A 16,550-nucleotide genomic window follows, 5' to 3' on the forward strand; every position below is an offset into this window, starting at 1 on the left:
TTTTGCAAGTTGTAAAATATCAATTTTACGAAAACAAGTCACTTATTTAAAATTGTTTGGAAGTTTATCCCTTTCTGTTTTCACAAATTTTTAATTTGTGTATTTCGGCATTTAATTAGCAAAAATTTCTTACACAGTCATGATTAAACTACATACGGAGTGTGCACAAGGCAAGAAATTTAAACTAACAGAGAGCGTAAGAATGCAGTGGAATCTGTTAACAGAGACGTAACAGCAACAGTGATCTTTTGGTGTGACCATTTGTCCAAGTTGTTAGAGGTGGAAAAGTGTCGATTACACCCAGCCGAAAATCGATAGTGTAGGCCTTTTGAAAACATCGATGACCCAGACGATAGCATTGATGTTTTTCCACCTCTACTGCGGCTGCAATTTCATTTTTCTAAAAACTTAATTTATCCGAAGTTTAGACAAGCAAAGATCTTGCCTCCGTGCGATCCTTCGGCGCCGGTGCCACCACACGAGAGCCCTTTGGCTGGCCAATAGAACAGTGCGCGAATCGCCCCAGGGCAACCGAAAAGATAACCTCTAAAGTCCGGACCCAGCAGGCAGATGCACCTGCTCAACCTTTTCCCCTTCCCAAATGCAAATGCCAGTGAAAAGAGCCTTTAACTAGTTGATAATTCCGGCCCAGCCATGTCGACGACGTCGGTGGTGCAGCAGTTCGTGAACGGGCTCAAGTCCCGCAACCGGAATGTGCAGAACAAGGCCACCCAGGACCTGCTCTTCTACGTGAAGACGGAGCTGCGCGAGATGTCCCAGGAGGAGCTGGCGCAGTTCTTTGACGAGTTCGACCACCACATCTTCACCATGGTGAATGCGGCGGACATCAACGAGAAGAAGGGCGGTGCCCTGGCCATGAGTGAGTCTCTGTGACACCGACTCGGGCATTTCTCTCGAGGATTCAATGTTTCCCCTTTCCACAGAGTGCCTGATCAACTGCGAGGGCAGTTTGACGGCCAGAAAGGGCATCTCACCCTATCTGAATCGCCTGCGAGACCTGCTCCTGATCAACGATGTGTCCGTCATGGAAATCGCCGCCCGCTCGCTGGTGAAGCTGGCCAACATGCCCACCTCCAAGGGCGCCGATTCCTTCGACTTTGACATCAAAAAGGCCTTCGAGGTGCTGAGAGGCGAAAGACAAGAGGTAAAACCATGTGATTTATTATATTAATTTAGCCTTGAAGTGGGTTCTGCAATAAGACATATAAAGCCATTAGAAACATATTCTTATATCAATGAGCTGCCTTAATTCAGACTTCTTCTGAATTGAAAGAAATTTTAAATATTATTAATAATACATATAAATTTTCAGAATTATAACTTTTTTTTTAAACAAACAGGAAAGATATGTTCATTTTTTACATTGCAGAAATAAGGTCTTAAATTGATGTTATCATATCAATAAGCTATCTTAAGAAAGATCTGAAAATGATAAGAAATTAAGATATTTTTTTTAAATTATTATAAATAGATTATTTTTTATCTCGCAAATATGGGTTTCTAAATTGAAAGACATTTGAAATAGATCAATAAGAGCTTTAATGTAGAATTTTTTATAAAAAGAAACACTTAAAAGGCATAATTTCCCTTACAAATAAGATAAGGTAGACTCAAAATATGTTTTGAGCGTCGATAATCTTGTAAACTAAATATGGTTTTTCCTTCTAGTACCGCCGGCACGCAGCCGTCTTCATTCTCCGTGAGCTGGCCATCGCCTTGCCGACCTACTTTTATCAGCACATCCTCACCTTTTTTGAGGTAATTTTTAATGCCATCTTTGATCCCAAACCTGCCATCCGGGAATCTGCCGGCGAGGCCTTGAGGGCAGCTTTAATTGTCACCGCCCAGCGGGAGAGCACAAAACAGTCCAGCGAACCGCAATGGTACAGGATCTGCTACGACGAGGCCAACAGCAGCTTCAGTGCCGACATCGCCGCTGGCAAGGAGCAGAAGGGCGTGACCCGAGACGATCGCATTCACGGCGGTCTCATCGTCTTCAACGAGCTCTTCCGCAGTGCCAACGCCACCTGGGAGCGCCGCTACACATCGCTGAAGACACTGTTCCCCAAGGCACAGCACAACAAGTTCCTGGAGGCCAGTGGCTCGTCGGGAATGGGCTCGCAGCTGAACACCCTGGTGCCGCGCCTCAAGGTGCCCTTCATCGACAAGCTCGGCAGCACCCAGACGCACTTGGGCGAGGGCGATCACCACAACGGCGTGGCCAAGTTCGCGAGCGTGAGTCTAACGATCAAATATCCCCATACACGAACGTATTTGTTATTCCTCATTCTTGGTTTGGTTTCAAAGTTTTATGTGGTTATTTAACAACAGTAGATTTATAGTTAATATTTGTGTGTAAAAGGGGAAAGTGTTAACTCTTTGTTTTAAGGGTGATTATTCATAATACAATTTACTAATCTGTTATTAAGTAACTAACAAAAAAGAAAGGTTTATGTTTGCATTTCTTTGTTAGCTTAAAGCGTTAGTTTTGGGTCTTCATTCTTTGGCACACTTTTTTGTTTATACATTTTATTGCACGCTATTTGCAATCATACCATTAACTAACCATATCGACTTTCCGCAGCACAATGTTCTGGAGTCCGCCTACGCTCATGAGATCCTGCAGGAGCACTACACCACAATTTGCGACAATGTGTTGGAGCAGCGATCCTCGAAGTCACCCTATGTGCAGCAGGCTCTGCTGCAAATCCTGCCGCGACTGGCCGCCTTCAACCGCGAGGTGTTTGTGGAGAAGTACCTGCAGACCTGCGTGTCGCATTTAATGCTGATCCTGCGCGGCAAGGAGAAGGATCGCACGGTGGCCTACATAACCATCGGTTACATGGCCGTGGCCGTGCAGAGTGCGATCGAGGTGCATCTATCGGGGATTATGAGCAGCGTGAAGCTCGCTCTGCCGGCCAAGGATTTAACCAGCAAACGAAAGGTGCCCGTGGATCCGGCCGTCTTTGCCTGCATAACTCTCCTGGCGCATGCCGTGAAGTCGGAAATAGCCGAGGATGTTAAGGACATCCTTGAGCAGATGTTCTACACGGGCCTTTCGCCTGCCCTCACCGTTTGCCTGCGAGAACTCTCCGAGAATGTGCCCCAGCTAAAGTCGGCCATTACGGAAGGACTGATCGGAATCCTTTCCCAGGTGCTGATGAACAAGGCAGCCGCTGTTCCCTACACTGTCCTGCCGCCGATCGCCATCGATGCTTCCCTGATGATGCAGAATGCCGATGGCGCCACCACAGTGCTGGCCCTCAAAACTTTGGGAACCTTCAACTTTGAAGAACAGAACATGCTGGACTTTGTGCAGCGGTAAGCAAATACCATTCCTGAAATAGGAACTTGACTTTCAAAGTTTAAACTTTGTAAAAAACATAATTTAATTAATTACTTTTTCAGTTGCGCTGACTACTTCATTGTGCACGAACAGCAGGAGATTCGTTTAGAGGCGGTACAGACGTGCACACGACTCCTCAAGCTGGCAGTGCAATCGTCGGAGAGCATGGAGAACTCGAAAACGCTCAGCGACACCGTCTCGCACGTGATCGAGCGCCTCCTCATGGTGGCCATCACGGACATGGACTGCAATGTGCGGATACGTATCCTCCGTTCGCTGGACGAGACCTTTGATGCGAAACTGGCGCAGCCAGAGTCATTGAACTCACTGTTCATTACGCTGCACGACGAGATCTTCGAGATACGCGAACTGGCAATGGTCACCATTGGCCGCTTGTCGTCCATGAACCCGGCCTATGTGATGCCCAAGCTGAGGACGACCATGATCGAGCTGATCACGGACCTCAAGTACTCGGGCATGAGCCGGAACAAGGAGCAGAGTGCCAAGATGCTGGACCATCTGGTGATAAGCACGCCCAGGCTGATATCCTCGTACATGAATCCGATCCTGAAGGCCTTGGTGCCCAAGTTGCATGAGCCCGAATCGAATCCGGGGGTTATTCTGAATGTGCTTCGCACCATTGGTGATCTGGCCGAGGTCAACGGCGGCTCCGATGAAATGGAACTGTGGGCCGACGACCTGCTCTCCATTTTGCTCGAAATGCTCGGCGATGCTGGCAGTCCGGACAAGCGGGGCGTGGCTCTGTGGACCCTGGGACAGCTGATCAGTGCAACGGGCCGGGTGGTGAGCCCGTACCACAAGTATCCCGTGCTCATCGACATCCTGATCAACTTCCTCAAAACGGAACAGCGTCGCTCCATTCGAAGGGAAACGATTCGGGTGCTGGGCTTGTTGGGCGCCATGGATCCGTACAAGCACAAGATGAACAAGGGCTTGATCGATAGCCAAAAGGACAATGTTCTGATAGCCTACTCCGATGGCAAGGTGGACGAGAGCCAGGACATCTCCACCGCAGAGCTGCTGGTGAATATGGGCAACGCCCTGGATGAGTACTACCCGGCGGTGGCCATAGCTGCCCTCATGCGAATCCTGCGCGATCCCACGCTGAGCACGCGACACACCAGTGTGGTGCAGGCGGTCACCTTCATCTTCCAGAGTCTGGGCATCAAGTGTGTGCCGTATTTGGCCCAAGTGCTGCCCAATTTGCTGGACAACGTGCGCACCGCGGACAACAATCTGCGCGAGTTCCTCTTCCAGCAGCTGGCCATTCTGGTGGCATTCGTGAAACTGCACATTATCAGCTACATGGGCGATATTTTCAAGCTGATCAAGGAGTTTTGGACCATTAACACACCCCTGCAGAACACACTGATCAATCTGATCGAGCAGATTGCCGTGGCATTGGGCTGTGAGTTCAGGGACTATCTGGCCGAGCTGATACCGCAGATCCTGCGGGTCCTGCAGCACGATAACTCCAAGGATAGGATAGTGACAAGAAGACTGCTCCAGGCACTCCAGAAGTTTGGCAGCACCTTGGGCTACTATCTGCCGCTGATTGTACCGCCCATCGTGAAGCTCTTCGACTCCCCCTATGTGCCGCAGCAGGTGTCCATGGTGGCTTTGGAGACGATCAACAATCTGGCCTGCCAGCTGGACTTCACCGACTTCTCGTCGCGCATTATCCATCCGCTGGTACGGGTGCTGGACGCCGAACCGGAGCTGCGCGACCAAGCGATGATCACGCTCCGTTCGCTGGTCAAGCAGCTGGGCAAGAAGTATCTGGTGTTCGTGCCCATGGTGCAGCGCACCCTCAACAAGCATCGCATTGCGGATCCCGAGTACGAGAAGCTGCTCGGTCGCATCCAGTCGAACAGCACGCTGGCGGATTCCTGTGGGGCGGGCGAGTCGGGACTGCGACCGGCCAAGATCAAGAACAACGAGCCCTTCGTGACGGACAGGAATAGCAATAACAAGAACTTGCAGGTTTGTCAACCACTCAGGTTCCATTACATTTCAAGCTCTAATGTGCCATTGTTGTGTCTGGTTTTGTTTGTAGGTCACCACAAATGAACTGCGAACGGCGTGGCAGGTGACGCGTCGCGTCTCCAAAGACGATTGGGTGGAGTGGCTAAAGCGTCTGTCCATTGGCCTGCTGAAGGAGTCGCCGTCGCATGCGTTGAGAGCCTGCCGTTCGCTGGCCCAGGAGTATGATACACTGCTGCGGGACCTCTTCAATGCCGCCTTCATTTCCTGTTGGACAGAGCTGTCGCCGGACCTAAAGTCCGAGCTAACGCAGTCGCTGATCCAAGCGCTGCAAGTCACCGATATGCCCGAAATCACACAGACCATCCTCAACCTGGCCGAGTTCATGGAGCATTGCGATCGCGACCCCATACCCATAGAGACCAAGCTGCTGGGCACTCGGGCGATGGCATGCCGGGCGTACGCCAAGGCACTGCGCTACAAGGAGGAGGAGTTCCTGCTGCGCGAGGATCCGCAGGTGTTCGAGTCACTCATTCTGATCAACAACAAGCTGCAGCAGCGCGAGGCGGCCGAAGGTCTGCTCACCGCCTTTCGCAATGCAGCCAACGAGCTGAACGTGCAGGGCAGATGGTACGAAAAGCTCCACAACTGGGATCAGGCACTGGAGCACTACGAACGCAATCTGCAGACCGATTCGTCGGATCTGGAGGCTCGCCTGGGTCACATGCGCTGCCTGGAGGCCCTCGGCGACTGGTCGGAGCTGAGCAATGTGACCAAGCACGAGTGGGAGTCGTTCGGCACGGAGGCCAAGGCGAGAGCCAGTCCGTTGGCAGCCGTGGCTGCCTGGGGACTGCAGGATTGGGAGGCGATGCGGGAGTATGTGAGGTGTATACCGGAGGACACGCAGGACGGGAGCTACTATCGGGCTGTGCTGGCGGTGCATCATGATGACTTTGAGACGGCCCAGCGGCTGATAGATGAGACCAGGGATCTGCTGGACACAGAACTCACATCCATGGCGGGCGAATCGTATGAGAGAGCGTACGGGGCTATGGTCTGTGTGCAAATGTTGGCGGAGCTGGAGGAGGTCATTCAGTACAAGCTGATCCCGGAGAGAAGGGAGCCCCTGAAGACGATGTGGTGGAAGCGGCTGCAGGGAGGACAACGCCTGGTGGAGGACTGGCGTAGGATCATCCAGGTGCACTCGTTGGTGGTCAAGCCGCACGACGACATACACACCTGGCTGAAATACGCCAGTTTGTGCCGCAAGAGCGGCTCTCTGCACTTGTCCCACAAAACGCTGGTCATGCTGCTGGGCACCGATCCCAAGCTGAATCCCCTCCAGCCGCTGCCGTGCAATCAGCCGCAGGTGACGTACGCCTACACCAAGTACATGGCCGCCAACAATCAGCTGCAGGAGGCCTACGACCAGCTGCGTCACTTTGTGAACACCTACAGTCAGGAGCTGAGTTGCCTGCCGCCCGAGGCACTGAAGCAGCAGGATCAGCGCCTAATGGCTCGCTGCTACCTGCGTCTGGCCACCTGGCAGAACAAGCTGCAGGACAGCCTGGGACCGGAGGCCATTCCCGGCGCCCTCGAGTGCTTCGAGAAGGCCACCAGCTACGATCCGAACTGGTACAAGGCCTGGCATTTGTGGGCCTACATGAACTTCAAGGTGGTGCAGGCGCAGAAGTCGGCGCTGGACAAACAACAGCCGCCGTTGGCCGGCGTCAGCATGGGCATGGCCATGGGCCTGGGTCTGGACAGCGATCTGCTGATCATCCAGCAGTATGCTGTGCCTGCGGTGCAGGGATTCTTCCGCTCGATCAGCCTCATTAAGGGCAACTCGCTGCAGGATACACTGCGACTGCTGACCCTGTGGTTTGACTATGGCAACCATGCCGAGGTGTACGAGGCACTGCTGTCTGGTATGAAGCTGATCGAGATCAACACCTGGTTGCAGGTGATACCGCAGCTAATTGCCCGCATCGACACGCATCGTCAGTTGGTGGGGCAGCTGATCCACCAGCTGCTCATGGACATTGGCAAGAATCATCCGCAGGCATTGGTCTATCCCCTGACGGTGGCTTCCAAGTCGGCCTCGTTGGCGCGCCGGAATGCCGCCTTCAAGATCCTGGACTCGATGCGTAAGCACTCGCCCACTTTGGTGGAGCAGGCGGTCATGTGCAGTGACGAGCTCATCCGCGTGGCCATCCTGTGGCACGAGCAGTGGCACGAGGGCCTGGAGGAGGCCTCGCGGCTGTACTTCGGCGATCGCAATGTGAAGGGCATGTTCGAGATCCTGGAGCCACTGCATGCCATGCTGGACAGGGGACCGCAAACGCTCAAGGAGACCTCCTTCTCGCAGGCCTACGGACGCGAGCTGACGGAGGCGTACGAGTGGTCGCAGCGCTACAAGACCTCGGCGGTGGTGATGGACTTGGATCGTGCCTGGGACATCTACTATCACGTCTTCCAAAAGATATCGCGCCAGCTGCCCCAGCTCACCTCACTGGAGCTGCCATACGTCTCGCCCAAGCTGATGACCTGCAAGGACCTCGAGTTGGCCGTTCCGGGGTCCTACAATCCGGGGCAGGAGCTCATCCGGATAAGTCACATCAAAACAAATCTGCAGGTAGGAATTTCTATACCCCTTACTCGTAGAGTAAATGCTAGAGTTGTGGAACTTGTCATGCACATTATAGTAGTTCCTACGCAGCGCAAGTTTATTTCAAAACGGTGCCACGCCCACTCTAACGAGCACGAGATCGTGAAAGTATATACTGTCACTCAGAGACATGCTGTCTCATATCTATCGGTAGTCACACAAATTTTCCTAATCTTCAATTGTTTAGTAGAAGGAATACTTAGTTTGAAGTTTGTTGCCTGAGTAACGAGTATATAAAAGTCGGGACTATATCGTTCTCCCTTGTTAAGTGCTTGGCTTGGCTAACTAAAAGTGTGAGCAGATACAATTTCTCACACTTTTTGTCCATTTCAGGTGATTACATCCAAGCAGCGACCGCGAAAGCTGTGCATTCGTGGCTCCAACGGCAAGGATTACATGTACTTGCTCAAAGGGCACGAGGATCTGCGGCAGGACGAGCGCGTCATGCAGTTATTCTCGCTGGTGAACACACTGCTACTGGACGACCCGGACACGTTCCGGCGTAATTTGGCCATCCAGCGGTACGCAGTGATCCCGCTCAGCACCAACTCGGGCCTGATTGGATGGGTGCCGCACTGCGACACGCTGCACACGCTGATCCGCGACTACCGGGACAAGAAGAAGGTGCCGCTGAACCAGGAGCACCGCACCATGCTGAACTTTGCCCCCGACTACGACCACCTCACACTGATGCAGAAGGTGGAGGTGTTCGAGTATGCGCTGGGTCAGACGCAGGGCGACGACCTGGCCAAGTTGCTGTGGCTCAAGTCGCCGTCGTCGGAACTGTGGTTCGAGCGGCGAAACAACTACACCCGCTCGCTGGCCGTCATGTCCATGGTGGGCTACATCCTGGGCCTGGGAGATCGTCATCCGTCGAACCTCATGCTGGACCGCATGAGCGGTAAGATTCTGCACATCGATTTCGGCGACTGCTTCGAGGTGGCCATGACGCGCGAGAAGTTCCCGGAGAAGATACCCTTCCGCCTCACGCGGATGCTGATCAAGGCCATGGAGGTCACCGGCATCGAGGGCACCTACAGGCGTACCTGCGAGAGCGTGATGCTGGTGCTGCGTCGCAACAAGGACTCCCTGATGGCCGTGCTGGAGGCCTTCGTCTACGATCCCCTGCTCAACTGGCGTCTGCTCGACGTGGACAAGAAGGGCAACGATGCCGGGGCGGGAGCGGGGACGGGCGGGGCGCCGGGCGGCAGGGGCGGCTCTGGGATGCAGGACAGCCTCAGCAATTCGGTGGAGGACTCGCTGCCCATGGCCAAGTCGAAGCCCTACGATCTGGCGCTGCAGCAGGTTGGCGGGCTGCACAACAACGTGGCCGACGAGACGAACAGCAAGGCCAGCCAGGTGATCAAGCGGGTCAAGTGCAAGCTCACCGGCACCGACTTCCAGACGCAGAAGAGCGTCAACGAGCAGGAGCAGGTGGATCTGCTCATCCAGCAGGCGACCAACAACGAGAACCTCTGCCAGTGCTACATTGGCTGGTGTCCGTTCTGGTAGGTCAAAGTCGACCAGCGATCGAGGTAGCGATCCCAACCGACAACCGGCCACCACTGACTGAGCGAGATTACAACTGAACTACATACTACCACTAACTGAATTGTGTGTGCACCATTCCACCGAAGAGGATTCGGAGTGGACTGCAGCTAGGCTCTAAGTATATAATATTTTTATAATTTATGTTAGAAATACGCTTTATTATCTTTTATTTGTGAATCCGATTGGAAACCAATTCCAGTTTTGTAAAAATCATAAAAACCCATGAAACAATCAATGTTTTTTTTCGAATGTCTTTTATCAGGGTATCCAACCGGTTTCGTAACCGTTATCCTTAACCGGTTAAACCGATTCAAAACCGTAACGGTAGTTCGGTATTTTTGATCTGTCTGTGCACAAACCCAATTGATTTTTGATTAGAAACCTCTTAAACTGTTTTTTTTTTGTTCATTATTTTTATTTGTTTATCCAATTGCAAATAAATTCAAATATTTTGTAAATCACCAAAGACCCTCACAACGATTAGGGTAAACGAACAATTCGATATTCTGTCGTTTGTTTTTTTTTTGCGACCGAAAAGTAAAACAAAGGAAACATTTGCGAAATTTTCAATATTTTTCAAACATCTAAATTAGCCGTACTCCCTATCGGGGAGCGGCGATTACTGATTATTGCTACTTGCGGTCCACCCTAAAGTTGGGGCTCCGCAAATAAACTAAATCCTGCACAAAGAATATCTATATTTATATGTAGAAGATAGGTAGACACTAAAACTGCACATTAAACTAGTCCTAGGCGTAGTTGTATGGGGTACGAGGGAGGAGGCGTGGCCGGTTTGGGTACCTAAAGGGGGGGAGGTGCGGCTTAGCTATTGTTCCGCTTGCCGCGCTGCTCCTTGCGCCAGGCGTCGATGCGCTGCTTCAGCTCGATGTTCGGCACCAGCATGTCCTCGGTGAGGGGCTGGCGATTGAAGGGGTCGGTGCAGCTGTTGAGCAGATGCCGGGTGATTATCGCCCGGTCCATCACCGTGCCGGAGGGAAGCACCACTGGGTCCGACATGAGGGTGTCCATCAGCGGATCCTTGAACTCATCGGGCGCATCGGCGCATTCATCTTCAGTCTGTTGGTTGGTAACTGCAAAGTACAAAAATTTTATTTTAAATGTGTTCAACGATTTTAAAGTTTTGTGATCCTCCTATGATCCATACCATAGATTTCGTGGGCTCGCTGTGTGAGCGCCTTGAAGCGCTCCACCTCGACCGCCGATCGGAGGGCTAGACGCTTGATCCTCGACGCTGCCTCGTTGCAGATTTGCACGTCAAAGGAGCGCTCGTCGGCGGCCAGGGCCTCGGCGAATCTATCACAGTCCAGGTGCAGATATATGTCGAAGATCTGAGCCAGCAGGCTGCGTGGCTCCCAGCCGTATTTGGCCGGGTTCTTGACCTTCAGGTCGTTGCACTTGGGCCCGGCCAGCTGCTTCAGATTGAAGTTCAGCATGGAGCTGAGCCGATCCACCAGCTCGGCGCGCATGAACGGCTCCTTAATGTCGCTCTGCAATGGGATTACAAGGTTACATTAATGAAACTCATCGGAATCGATGCACGCAATCGACAATCGACACTCACCGTCAGATAGTGAAACAGATCGACTGTCTCGCGGGCCAGAGTCAAGTACGAGCGACACTGGCGCTCGTCCGTTGCCAACTGGGTGAGTCGACTCTGCTGCTGCTCCGCGCTCATCTTGCTGAGGTTTGCCTTGTCCGACAGCAGCTGCTGGGTCAGATGGATGCGCTTTAGGTTCTCCAAGCACTCGTCCAGCAAAAATGTGGTGTCGTTCATCAGCATATTGACGAACTTCACAAACTGATTGCCCACCCTCGATTCACAGATGACGGCCTGCCGATGGATGGGGTTCTCCCACATAGACTTGAACAGATGGCTAATATGGTATCTGCATTGAGATAATAATATGTGTTATTAAATAAATTAAATACAGAATAAATTGGGAAGCAATTAAATAATTTGTTAGCATTAGCTTGAAGTTATAAAAGAACTGGCCAGTGATATGCCCTTAAAATTAGTGATCGTTATAGTTTTAATGGCTCATTTGAGCTTAAAACTTGCTTACCTTATGGTAAACTTATCGTAAAACTCAGTGCTTTGGCCCGTTGTCTCTACGTCCACATAGAATCTCATAAGGGCGCTGACCAGGGCGTTTTGGGCCAGCTCATGGTTCCACATCTGTTTTTGAGCACACGGACATAATTAAGGTAGAGTCATTAACACAATAAAAACCAAGAACTTACCGCTGTGTTGACCGAGTTGGCTGGCTTCAGAGAGAACACAAACATCACCTCGACTAGCTTGGCAGTCACATAGGGATTCTTGATGAGATGCGAGGCGCAGACGCAGGTCAGCAGCCAGGTGATGATCGAGTGGTCGATGCCCTGACGGATGTCCACGTTGGCGTGCTGCATGGTGAACAGAATGAACTCGGCGATGTCGTCGATGTACCACTCGGGCAGTGCAGAAAATGCATCTGTTGGCTTCAGCTGCTGCACGGGCAGCTTGGAGATGAAGGGTCCCTCAATCGGGCGTCCCTCAAACTGGTACAGCATGAATTCGCACACCGTTGAATAAAACTCCGTGCAGCGCTGGAGCAGGGCGGGATCTAGCAGCGTAATCTCGCTGCAGGTTTTCGAGCTAAAATTGAATCAAAATGATTGCTTTTTTAAAAAAAGACAGTTTGACGTGGATCTCATCAACGAAAAGAAATTTTAAAAGCAACCATGAACAACCATCTTCTGAACACAATATTAGACCCCAAAATAGTTTTAAGGAAACGATTACAAATGAAATACCCACCGATTAAGCTTGCGCAGCTGCTTTTCCCAGCGCTCCTTGAACTGATTGTTGCGGTTGGCATAGCGGGAGTTGACCCAATGGGGCTTGGTGCGGTCCAGTTCGTCGATGAGCTTTTGCAGCTCCTTGATGGCGCGCACCTTCTGGCGGTAGCGCTGGATGGCGGGCAGATAGCCCAAGTGATGGGCCTGCAGTGTGAGGAACCAGCACTGCGTCTGGAAGTTGGGGTTCTCCACGGGCTGGGCGAAGTCGCGGGCCAGGAAGTGTCGGTACTCCTCCTCGCTGTAGCGAATCTTCGTATCCTGCTCGATGTTAACCAGGGAGTTCTTGTAGTAGTGGAAGTTCGGCTCAATGCGGTCCAGCTTGATCTTCACCGACAGCTGCTGCAGCACGCTCATCAGATTGATCACAAAGCCGTCCCGGGCCAACAGCTTTTCGTCGCTGGCAAACTGAACGCGTCGGTCGTTGTGGCGCAGGATTTTTGAGATGTACTCCAGCGTCTTGGGGCGGCTGCTAGCATTTACACACAGCGAGTGGAAAACTACGTGCATGTGGGTGCGCATTGAGTGCAGCTCCTGGATGGATAGTAAGGAAAAGAGTCAGTAAAGTAAAGCTATTAAATGAATAAACCCGCCAATTTATATGTGTTTAATTTGAAAAGCCTCTTAAGACCTGAGATGTGTAGAAACTAACAGTCTACATCTAATATTTGTCCTGTATACTGCACTTTTACTTTCATTCATTCAATCTTTCAAAACTAATTATTACTAAACCCTTTTTAAATTCCTTTTTTTTGCCATTAAAAGACATTATTATAAAAGTTTAAACTTAATGGAGGTTTCGTTATGTTAGGTTTAATCAAAATACCTTCTATCAAAGTTCACCACAGCAACCAGATAACCTAAGCACAAAAAACTCACCCATCGCAACCGCGAGCTGGCCGCATCTTCAAGCTTGTTCTTGGTGCTAAACTCAGCAAACTTGACGTTCTCCTCGGCGAACAGGGAGACAGAGAGGAAGGGTCCCAGGAAGCTGCACTTCACTATCTCCCGGCCGGATATCTTTGTGCAGATGGGCGGCAGAAAGTTGGGCTGCCTGGAGACGAGATCGGCGATGGGGCGCACATTGCCCACCTTGATGACCACTAGTTTGGCCAGCCACTCGATCTGCTGCACACTGATCTTGGAGGTGCATATGTTGCGCTGCATGCCGGCGAAGAGGCCACGCAGCACCTGGCTGAAAATGGCGTCGAATGCATCGCGATCCTGGTGCGTGTGGGCAATCAGGTCGATGATGAAGGACTCGCTCACCTTGTCCATGTACATCAGCTCCAGGAGAGCCGACTGATCCATATGGCCGTTGAGATTCTGGTGGATGCGATCGGTGAGCACCAGCACGGTCATCCGCATCACCTGCTCGAAGGCCAGCTGCAGGACTGGCTGCGTGAGGGCCGTCTTGCGGGAGCACTCCGTCTGATAGTTCTGGTAGCATCGGATCAGGTAGAGCAGCACCTGGTGCTTGGTGGTGGTCACGATGCTGAGCACCGATGGCACCACACAGACACCGCCAGTCTCGGCACTTGCCGTCTCCATGGGGCCAGGTGCCCCGCCGGCTGCCGTTTCTTCAGTGGTGGTTGCTGCACCGACCGTGGCCACCGCATTGGCCAGGATCTCCTGCACCTCCGTGTCATCCGACTTGATTTTCTTGGCCGAGGAGAACTCCTTGTCGTCCGTCAGCGCGGGACCGCCTTCTCCTTCGCTCAGCTCATCGTTGTAGATCTTGAGCGCTGCCTCCATCAGCACATTGGACACAATGCACTCAAAGTCGAATCTTCGGCTGGGCTGCTGCTCCAGGAAGCTGGCGCTCTGAGCACAGATGATGGAACCGCTGCCGTATTCATTCCAAGTGGCATTCAGCAGACGGGAGAGCAGGTGCTCGTTCTGCTCATCCACGCTCTTGGTCGGGCTGCCCACCGACTCGACGGCCAGGTCATGATTTCCAGCGGAGATCTTGCAGCTCTGCAGCACACTCCGTTTGATACCCTCCGTGGCCGGCAGGCTGAGGACTGGCGTCATTTCGACGTCTTGCACTGGTGTCGAGGCCACCGACTTCATCTCCACATCCATATCCGGTTTGCCGCTCAACTCTGTCCAGGCGGGCGCCGGATTGGGCGTCGACGTGGGCGTGGGCGTAGGCAGGGGCACCTCCTTGTCGCTGGCCGTGGCCTCGCGCACCAGTCGAGACTCGCCAGAGACATTGGTCTGTTTGCGTGATGCCTTCTCAGGACTGGGAGCCAGTGGCGTCAAAGCGCCTTGAATGCCACTACGGGCGGCCAAAGTCCGAAGACGACGGGCACGCATCTGTAAGATTCGAGTGGTTAGTTAACTCTATAGTTCTGCTACTTAATAAATCAATTAAATCTAAGCAATCGATATAAGAAACTTTAAGGACAATTAGTTTAAATTCCTTAAAATGACTTAATCGTTACAAAAGTTAGAGAGGTGAATCTATAATGGTTTGTGAAACGGATAGTAGGCTCTTAAGTGTATTCCGAAATTCAAATTCACAAATTGCAGATCGGTTTCAAATGGAAAAGGGCACGTAAAACAATATCAATATATGACTAAGCGGCATAGTTCAATTCGAAATACTGGAATGCATTCCAAAATAAGTTGTTAAGATGTACTTGCCTCTTCGGCGGATAACTCGGCGACCACAACCGTCTCCGCCGGCTGTTGTGGCTGCTCCTCTGGTTTGTCCTCCACTAGCTGTTGCTGTTGACTTGGCACATTGTCCTGCTGATGCGGGGATGGCTGATGCTGGTCCTGGTCCTGTTGCTGGTCCTGGTCCTGCTCCTCATCCTCCTCCTCCTCCATGGGCTTCTGTGGCGGCTCTTCTTCCGGCATTTCGCGGATCCGTTGCGAAACAATGCGCAGTTGCTACGAAATGGTTTTTCCTCTCTGTTTTTGTTTGTTTGTGGCGTAGTTTTTCCGCCGCTTCTTCTCCTGCAAGACGAGTGGCGATGATGTGGGTTAATGAACCAAACAAAAGCACGCGCAGTAGACAAATAAATACAAAAAAAAAAAAAAACAAAGTCCAGCGGTCAACGTCAAGTTCAAGACGAGACAATGCCGCTTTCTGCTTCACCAAAACCAGCACCAGATGGATTGCTGTTTTCTCTTTGTGAGCAACTACGCACTACGAGGATGTTGGCTACGCGGAATGTGGCATATCTGGGGGCCAGGACAACCTGCCTGACCTGCCACAAAGAATCAAAATCAAAATAAGATTCAGATCGCTCGAGGTTGACAAAAAATGCACTGCTGCAACTATTTATAGAAGGGGATTTCGAGCAGGGTGTACTGCACCTACCCAGAAGTGCAGTAAACAATATCATAACATATGCGAATCGGACGGGGAAACCTTATATAATGGATGCCGATCGGCAGGGCAGAGAATGGTCAATAAATAGACTCCCCCTAAAAGTAATCTGCGCATTTGAGGAAGCGAATAAAGTACACAAAATCGAGATATATAATCGGGAAATAGGGGGTGAGTAAGGAATCGGGGGTTGCGGGGTTCCGTGGGCGCACTTACCTGACTCTCCGGACAGACTTTCACCTGCTGCAAAGCAAATTGTTTATGTTCCGGCTCTAAACTATTGCATTTTACTGCATGGCCACAGAATTTGCGTTAAGTGAATCCCGAATGAACCACGACTGGTGACCACGCAAAAAATTTCTCTTTTGTTCCGATTCGAGGTACGGCTATGGGGCCCTAGCTGGCTAGATATTTTGGACCGCCCGATGGCAGTCAGATATTGAAACAAGTGAGTCACTGGCGACGTTTCGGACTCTGAAAATGTGGCACACTGCCGCACCAAGGTCCAATAAAATTGCTTTTAATTTTTGGGTTTCGCGTCGTCGAACTGAGTTTCAGTTTGGCCTTTTCCCCAACGGTCACACTGCCCGCTTGTGCGGAGTCAGAGCGGCAGGCTGGTCCCACTTAGGGATGGACCGACCAGCGATAGTTGGTTTAACCCTTGTTGGGGCGGTCTTTTCTACACGTATATAAATTTATAATATCTGGTAACAGGTAAATAGCTCAATTATATGGTGAAAAAACTTGAAAAAGGTCATCTT

At 51.5% G+C, this 16,550-nt stretch overlaps 2 protein-coding genes across 2 annotated transcripts; one reads left to right on the forward strand and one right to left on the reverse strand.

The window, feature by feature from the left end:
* The first annotated feature begins 348 nt into the window (after window positions 1-348).
* LOC108138122 (serine/threonine-protein kinase Tor) lies at window positions 349-9,825 on the forward strand. Its single transcript, XM_017260154.2, has 7 exons — window positions 349-880; window positions 945-1,165; window positions 1,690-2,256; window positions 2,606-3,342; window positions 3,430-5,371; window positions 5,445-8,006; window positions 8,373-9,825. The coding sequence occupies exons 1-7, from the start codon at window positions 655-657 to the stop codon at window positions 9,549-9,551; spliced, it is 7,434 nt and encodes a 2,477-aa protein (XP_017115643.1). The 5' UTR covers window positions 349-654; the 3' UTR covers window positions 9,552-9,825.
* A 319-nt stretch (window positions 9,826-10,144) lies between these two features.
* Window positions 10,145-16,360, reverse strand: LOC108138123 (ubiquitin conjugation factor E4 B). The gene is made up of 9 exons (XM_017260155.2): window positions 16,006-16,360; window positions 15,099-15,413; window positions 13,329-14,768; window positions 12,412-12,983; window positions 11,853-12,249; window positions 11,675-11,787; window positions 11,173-11,497; window positions 10,756-11,098; window positions 10,145-10,681 (listed from the first exon to the last, which is right to left on the reverse strand). Exons 2-9 carry the CDS (start codon window positions 15,312-15,314, stop codon window positions 10,413-10,415), a joined length of 3,675 nt encoding a protein of 1,224 aa, XP_017115644.1. The 5' UTR covers window positions 15,315-15,413; window positions 16,006-16,360; the 3' UTR covers window positions 10,145-10,412.
* Window positions 16,361-16,550: the final 190 nt, after the last annotated feature.

The sequence above is a fragment of the Drosophila elegans genome, unplaced genomic scaffold (genome assembly GCF_018152505.1).
Source record: "Drosophila elegans isolate 14027-0461.03 unplaced genomic scaffold, ASM1815250v1 contig_814, whole genome shotgun sequence".
Taxonomy (NCBI): Eukaryota; Metazoa; Arthropoda; class Insecta; order Diptera; family Drosophilidae; genus Drosophila; species Drosophila elegans.

Excerpts from the sequence above, each read along its gene's own strand:
- LOC108138122 (XM_017260154.2), top strand. The coding sequence starts at position 655 with ATGTCGACGACGTCGGTGGTGCAGCAGTTCGTGAACGGGCTCAAGTCC. Across the intron at positions 2,257-2,605 it reads GCGTGGCCAAGTTCGCGAGC|CACAATGTTCTGGAGTCCGC; the intron begins GTGAGTCTAACG and ends GACTTTCCGCAG. Across the intron at positions 8,007-8,372 it reads ACATCAAAACAAATCTGCAG|GTGATTACATCCAAGCAGCG; the intron begins GTAGGAATTTCT and ends TGTCCATTTCAG.
- LOC108138123 (XM_017260155.2), bottom strand. The coding sequence starts at position 15,314 with ATGCCGGAAGAAGAGCCGCCACAGAAGCCCATGGAGGAGGAGGAGGAT. Across the intron at positions 14,769-15,098 it reads CCGAGTTATCCGCCGAAGAG|ATGCGTGCCCGTCGTCTTCG; the intron begins GCAAGTACATCT and ends CGAATCTTACAG. Across the intron at positions 11,498-11,674 it reads TACGATAAGTTTACCATAAG|ATACCATATTAGCCATCTGT; the intron begins GTAAGCAAGTTT and ends ATCTCAATGCAG.